The 7,806-nt window shown below is 29.8% G+C and overlaps 1 protein-coding gene across 4 annotated transcripts in view; it reads left to right on the top strand.

Moving 5' to 3' along the window:
* Positions 1-7,806, top strand: part of LOC108755543 (sodium-coupled monocarboxylate transporter 1-like) — a 14,359-nt gene that overhangs the window by 1,259 nt on the left and 5,294 nt on the right. For 3 of the 4 annotated variants that reach the window (XM_018498609.1, XM_018498610.1, XM_018498608.1), the window contains exons 2-7: positions 955-1,275; positions 4,965-5,179; positions 5,251-5,302; positions 5,491-5,558; positions 6,321-6,475; positions 7,651-7,791. In XM_018498609.1, the coding sequence (XP_018354111.1) occupies positions 1,011-1,275; positions 4,965-5,179; positions 5,251-5,302; positions 5,491-5,558; positions 6,321-6,475; positions 7,651-7,791 (896 nt within the window). In that variant the 5' untranslated portion in view covers positions 955-1,010. Of the gene's footprint in view, positions 1-932; positions 1,276-4,964; positions 5,180-5,250; positions 5,303-5,490; positions 5,559-6,320; positions 6,476-7,650; positions 7,792-7,806 lie in introns of those variants that run through there. The other variant, XM_018498611.1, reaches the window with a different exon arrangement.

The raw sequence follows: 7,806 nt of genomic DNA, 5'->3' as shown, positions 1-7,806 counted from the left end.
TATATATATATATATACACATATATATATGTACATATTTCTGTAATAATTACGTTTAGAATAAGATATTTATGCGTTTTTTGGCTGTAAGACAAAGAGAGTCTCGAATCTCTCTATCTTGTAGCTAATCAACAGGTTTGAAACATTTGTACGACAAAAACGCACATGATGAAATAAAACCTAATTGTATAATTCTTTGATTATGTTATCTCTGATGAAAAAATTTCGCTGAAATTATTCTACGTTTTGAAACATTTCAACGAAACTGCTGAAAATTTGCTGTAATTTCACTGAAAGTGAGTTTTTCAGTTAACATATTGAAAAATCGCTGAAATTTCTTTGAAATTGAATTGAAATTTCTCTGAAATTTTGCTTGAATTTTACTAAAAATAAATTTTTTAGCTAAAATTTAAAAAGTCATTGAAATTAAACTGAAATTAAAAAAAAATGCTGAAATTTTGTTTCAAAATTTGTTCCAAAAAAAGTTCCAAAATGTGAAATAATTTCAGCGAAATTTTTCCACCAGGGATAAGTTCGTTGCGTTCAGATTAGTTTACACGGCCTTGCGTTTACATAGCCTTTTAAAACCGATTTTGTAAGTCTACTTCATAATGACTACGTTTACTTAGACATCCTTAACCGAGTTTAATAACATCCGTAGTTAGAAACTGGCTAACCACAGTCATTTCGTTCTTTAGAGGAATATCTATGATTGGCCAATTTTATATAACTACGAATATTATTAAACCCGATTAAGGGTATCCGTGTAAAAGTAGTCAATATTCTTTGCTGGCGGATGTAGAATAACGACTATATTGAGATGTACAAATAGTCGTTTACACATTTTACGTTAATTATAGATATAACTATTGTCGTTACTAAACCGTGTAAGCATAGTAATTGATAGAAGCATTGTTAAAACATTATTAGAAGACTCGTTAATTTCTTTTCCAAGATCTCGAGAACGAAATATTTCTTCAATATATTTCATCAAATTCATTGTGTAACGAGATGACTTCGGAGGGGACCTCAAATGATCTAAGTCTAGCAAAATGGGCGCCAGAAACGCCCACTGTCCAGGAAATCATTCAATCTATGCAGAATTTCGATATATCGGACTATACTGTATTCGCTGCAATGTTGGTTGTATGTGGCATTGTTGGTATTTACTTCGGCTTCGTAAAGAAGTCCTCGGGCGAAGATGAATACCTGGTCGGCGGGAGGAATATGAGCACATTTCCAATCAGTCTCAGTTTACTAGCCAGTTTTATATCAGGTATAAATACATTTCATATTTTCTTTTACGTATTATTTTTTTCTATTGCAAATAAATTAAAGCAGGGAATGGAAAGTTATCTTTTAAAAGTACAACAACAAGTTATAGTTATTCGTTACCAAGTCAAAAAAGTTCAATAAGTTACCATTACTATTTTTGAAAAGTATCTCCGTTACACACACACACACACACACACACACACACATGCACACGCACACACACAGTTACTTAAAAAATAATAAATAATTATTTTTCCGTTACTTTTTTAAAATCAGTTTTTTAGAATAAATACTAAATTAAAATCAGTTTAAAAAATATATTTTTGCAATATTCTTTATTTAAATGTAATAAAAGCAACATGTAACAATTATATTACTAGTTTTAGCTTTAGTTTTTGGTTTTTCTTAAAAATATTTCGTAATTTTGAAATTTGTAAAATATGCGGCAAACTAAGGTATTTGCCCGATATATATTACGTAGAAGTGTAAAATAATTCCTGAAATAATGGTCTATTTCTCAGCTATCAAAAATCGTGCAAGAGCGCGGGCGCTGCGGTATTTGTAGCTTCTTCTTTTTCTTCTTTGTATGGCGTATGCTTCTATATGTTGAAGCGATTTGATCAGTAACGAAATCGAGATAAAAAAAATGTTAATAAAGACGCGATTGTCCCAAAAATGTCACCCTCCCCCAAACACTAAAAATCTGTGCCTGCATAAGTGCTTATATCCCAGATAACATTTCGTAAAAAGTCAAAAGTAAAATAGTGTAATTTATTTGCTGATACTTGTTGTCGTAATGTTGCCATGATAATGACCAAAACATTTGATAAATAAAATTTTGCTTGCATGTTGCCATAATTTTGCCAAATTAACATTTGTACTTTTGACGATAAACAAAATTGCTCCAATTTTGTCGAAATACAAGTCAAATACTTTTATCACAAACGTTGCCGCAAAGTTATTGTAAAGTTACTTTACTACTAATTTGTGTGTTTCTTTGCTTGCAAAGTTGCATCAAATGAGGACTTACCTTGTTGGCAAATTGCTTGCAAAATTTTTAAGCAAATTATCAGCAAAATAATGTAATTTATTTGCCAGCAAAATGTTATCTGAGTAATATTATTATATTATATATAATATAGTTATTAGGTCGAAAATGGAGCTTATTGCGCTACTTTGGTATATCTAGAGCTTTAACATCCGCCTCAGCTGAGAGACCTCTCGAGACTAATAGCAATTGACATACAGAGCCGAGTATTTCAGAAATTATTTTATATTTCTACATGACATAAAAGATATCTATCAGATATCTTAGTTTGTCACATATTTTACAGGTTTTAGGATTATAAAATTGTGTTTTTAAATAAAAACTTAAAAAAATGAAACTTTACTTAGCAAGCAATTTATTGTATGTAATTTCGTTCTCATCGTATCGTTGCAAGAGAGCCAAGTCTTAATATTTGTGTGAATACAATATATATTCAATTCTATAATCTACACACGCCAATTAAATTTTCAACCTTGTGAAATATTACCGGCTGAAATTTTTCACAATACTTTAAAATGCTTATCAATGTAAATTTAATATAATTAAATTATATGTCAATTTAATTTTACAATTTATTATTAAAAAAATTCTTTTTTTACAAAAATTATATCATAGTTGAAAACCCGGGAAAAAAATATTTTATATATTAATTATATATATAAAATTACATATAATTGTATTTAAAAAATGGACATATTTTAAATATTATTATATATAAAATATGTCAATATATATAACATTTTTTCCGGGAATACAAAAATATATAAAAAAAAATTTGTTACCGTTACCAAAAAAATGTAACTCCGTTACCATTATAATTACCAAAAACAAAATAGTAACGCAGTTACAAGTTGTCAAAAAAAAGTAACTTGTAATTGTAATTTTGTTACAATTAACGAGTTATTTGCATTCTTTGAATTATAGTATGTATGTGTAAAAATACATACACACACACATGTAAGATATAACATTTTTTAAATATTTGTTATTTGTTTACTTTATTCTTATTAAATATACAGAGTGTAAATAAAGATGTGAAATAAAGTGACAAACTTTGGAGCCGAGTTCCTCGCACCAATACATGAAGAAAAGATTCGAACAAGACAGCTCGAACTTCTGAGCCGAAACGTACATATATTTGCGATTAAATAGTTGATATTGAATATAATTAACGAACGAATATAATTAAAAATTTTGTTTAGAATTGCGCATTGTCTTCCGCTGATTTCTATATAGCCTTTTTATTTTGATTTTAATTAATATTATTTAAATATCGAGGAGTCCATAATGACAATTGTGTGAGTTGACTATTTTGAAATGTTAATATTTTTTTTTTTTTCAATTTTTAGCTAAAACAAATGTTCGAAGAAACATGAAATGTTTCTCACTTGATTCAATACACGCTTGGACACGTTGGGTCGCACTCTTTCAAAGATCTCGGGTCAATCGTGAAACGTGTCACAAGCATCAAAGAGTGCATTCCGAGTTACGCATGAAACGCATGATGCATCATTCTTATTGTTTATCAAATAATAAAGAAGGATAAAACGATACATCATGCGCTTCATGCGTAACTCGGAACGCACCCAAAGATGCATTGACGTAATATATCTTCATTGACGATTGGAATTTCATAAATTAAAAACTTTAAATGTCCGTTTCTACCAATGTAGATTAACTTTAATCTCGGCTTAATTTATTCTTCCTTTTTTTTTAAATCTTTAGAACTAGAAAAGGACGAAGAGTAAGTTGAACCGAGATTAAAGTTAATTTACATTGGTGAGAATGGCCATAAATGTTCTCTCAGATAAAAATCTAAAGGATTTAGATCGGAGGATTATGGGGGCTATGCAAATTGTCCTGCAAACATTTTAAGCTATCTCGGTAACAATGGATTTGCGGACACATATTCATACGAACTTTTTTTCATGTTTAGTGTGAGTTCAGTTCTGAAGTTTATTACCTCATTTTAATTATATCCTGTATATATTTATAGTATAGAAATTTTTCATTAAATTATTAATTGTTGTTATTACGACATTGCTATTTTATTTTTAAACGGTAATAAATCACTAGATTAGATAAGAAGATAACAAAGTTGTAAATATGCTGTCATTTACAAATGCTTCAAATGTGACAGTGAAATGTACATTGCATAGATTATATTATGAAGTATATGAGATATAAGGGTGAGCAAAAAATCCCGGACCGATGAAATATCTCAAAAACTAAGCATTTTCGAAAGAAATGTCTTCAACAAAAGTTGTAGGGTTTTAAATGATCTATTCACCGATCTTATCAGTTTGATCTTAGATGGCGTCGCCAGGGTCAGGTCAAGGTCACGTCGATTTTTTTTTAAACAGAATATTCTATTTTGATTCCAGAATTTAATACTCGATGTCGAGAGAGATTTTTAAAACACTGTAATAAAATTATTTTTTATTGAATACTTTTTCAGTTATAAGGGTCGAAAATTACAATGCCGCCGGCATTAGCAAAGTGTCCGACCGACGGTTAAAATTCTTGAATGTTACTTAGGGTTATGTCCGTGTGAAAAATTGTATATATATTATATATTTAGAGTAATTCCACGTTCTTCATTAATTATGATTTTTTACTTATATTTAATTAATGTGTAACAGGTATCTCGTTATTGGGTACACCAACGGAGATTTATGTACACGGCACAAGTTATCTATTTCTTTGTTGTACGATCATCTTTGTCACCCTTGTTACATCCGCCGTATATTTGCCAGTTTTTCACGAGTTGAAACTCACTAGCACTTATGAGTACCTCGAAAAGCGTTTTGATAAAAGGATAAGGCTACTAGGTTCAGTGCTGTTTTCCATCGGTATCGTGAGTAAAATCAGAAATCATATCTGTATAAATCCTGCCATAAATATACATCTTGACGATGTTTTATTTAGATAACTTGGCTTCCAATTGTCATCTACGTACCTGCATTGGCCTTCAATCAAGGTATATATTTTTCAAATAAAAGCTTAACAAAAATTTCATAAAGAGTTAATCCAATAATTTCTAAATGTGCACAATATTAGAAACTAATTGTATGTTCACGTATGCATAATTTTAACTTATTAAAAAAAATATCGTGCAAACATGAAATTTGTTATTAAAAAAATCATTTTGAATTGCTCTATTTTTAGTTACCGGAGTAAACGTGCACATAGTTACACCTTTTGTGTGTATTGTTTGTATATTCTACACTTGTGTGGTAAGATAATTAACTTTTTTAAAAAAATATTAATAAAAATAAATAGAAGGTATAAGAAAACAATTTGATGCAAATATTCAAATTTAAATCAAATGTGTAGCTGCGTACAGCTTATATTTTCCTTCTTTATTTCTTTCTAATATAAAAAGATATTTGATTTTAATTGAATTACACATCACATAATTGATCTCTATAATATGTATTTAGACAATAGTTTAAGAAAAATTTTGGTAAACATGGAGATAAGAGAGGCATCTCTAATCAGCTTGGGATATTTAAGATTGTATAGATTGTAAACAGTAATAACGTAGGATGCAGGACATGAAACTTGAAGTTTCACCCAACTTCCTGCGTTCTAGAGGCTCTAGAAATTTGCGTCCCGCGTTCTACGTCTTGTAGATCGGGCTTTATACTGTACTGAAATTGCAGTGTTCAAATGTTTGGAATTAGAAACTCATGATGTACTTATATTTAATTTTAAATATATTATAATTAAAATATATTGTAATTGAAAGTATAACATTCAAAGTAGATAAAGTTATAGAAATTGCATGTTCACTTTCCTAATTAAAACGTTTTGAATCAAAATTTAAAAAAACTTTTAATTCTGAGATATCATATTTCTATCAAATCATGCAATGATAAGATTAAGGGTGATTTAAAAGTGTCTTCCTTTATCTCCATTTTTACCTAAAATCTTTATCTCCATATTTACCTTTTTTATTTACTACAATTTTGTAGAAAAATATTATTTTTATTTAGGGTGGTCTCAAGGCAGTGGTATGGACAGATTTCTTTCAGACTTTTCTGATGTTCGGCTCCATGTTATTAATTATAATCAAGGGCACAGCGGACGTTGGTGGATTGTCGCTGGTAATTCGAAGAAATCTAGAATCGGGAAGACTCGAATTTCCTGCGTGCGTGCATTAAACAATAATATCTTTAATCGATAATAGTGTATTATAAATTTATTTTTAATTTGTTATGTACATTTACATTCTATGCACTCTTTGTTCTTTCTCTCTCCAATGTCCGAACGTACATTCCATCTAATTTTAGATCAAGAAAGTGTTAGACTGGCATCCCATGAGTGGAAATTTATAACGGAGCAGCGAGATCAATCACAACCGTAGAAAAAAAAACAGAGTAATGATTGCAGAGTTATGAATAATCGTGCTGTTCCGTTTCGCTCATGGGACGCCAGTTTTACTGTACACAATGTCATTGAAAGAATGTGAAAATCGAATTTAACGGGATTTATCTGTGCATGCGTTATAAAATAAACAGATCATGGGAGATTTCCCTTTTACAAGAAGAGACTAATAACACATAAAAGACATCTATATCGCGCATGCAATAGCGAACACGAAAATTTGTCACCCGAGCTTGATAAAGATTCCACTCTAAACGTAAGAAAGCAGGCGTCAAGTTGCGCAATAAAACATAAAATTCATAAAATAAATCTCCACGTTTTAAGAATGGGACGTCTGCTTACCATTATCCAGCATTGCACTTACGATCGGCGACGATTTCCCTGCATTTTATAGCTGAAATATCATAAGAAATATCGTAAATCTAACGATAATTATATTTACTTTTACGATATAACAAAACTTGTCAGCCACCAACATTTGTATTGTCGCACATTACTTGGAATGGGGGAAACGGTAGATGATAAATATAATAATGAAAAATATAATCTAATTAGTAACTTGTTTTTTTTAAATTATTTTTAAAGGAATTTTACCTCGATTTATATATAATCTAATTAACATTTGATGGTGCAATATTATTCGCATTTGAAATGGTGGAAGGAAAATACAGAAAAAGGGATGTATAATTAAATACATGGGTAGAGTTATTTTTACTATTCTTTTAATGATAGCGTTCTTTTAATTTTTAAAGAAAGAGAGAAAGAATAGAAAAAAGGAAGGAAGGAGTAAAATGTATATAAAATGAGATAGGAAAAAGAGGGGGAGAGAGAGAGAGAGAGAGAGAGAGAGAGAGAGGAAGAAAGAGAGTATCATCGTTAGAATAAAAATATATTAGAAAGATACTAATTATAATTTAAAGTATGATTATTAATTAATAGGACGGATTGGAGTCCTTTGACGAGACACACAATTTGGGCGCTTATTATCGGTGGCTTCATACATTGGATACAAATCTCCGCTATTAATCAAAACATGATTCAACGATATTTATCACTTCCTACTTTACAAGCAGCAAGAAGGTATTCTATTTTGAT

This window comes from Trachymyrmex septentrionalis, unplaced genomic scaffold (assembly GCF_001594115.1).
Source record: "Trachymyrmex septentrionalis isolate Tsep2-gDNA-1 unplaced genomic scaffold, Tsep1.0 scaffold88, whole genome shotgun sequence".
NCBI lineage: Eukaryota > Metazoa > Arthropoda > Insecta > Hymenoptera > Formicidae > Trachymyrmex > Trachymyrmex septentrionalis.
Note: the sequence above shows the minus strand (reverse complement) of the source record. Positions and strands in the feature narration are given on the sequence as shown.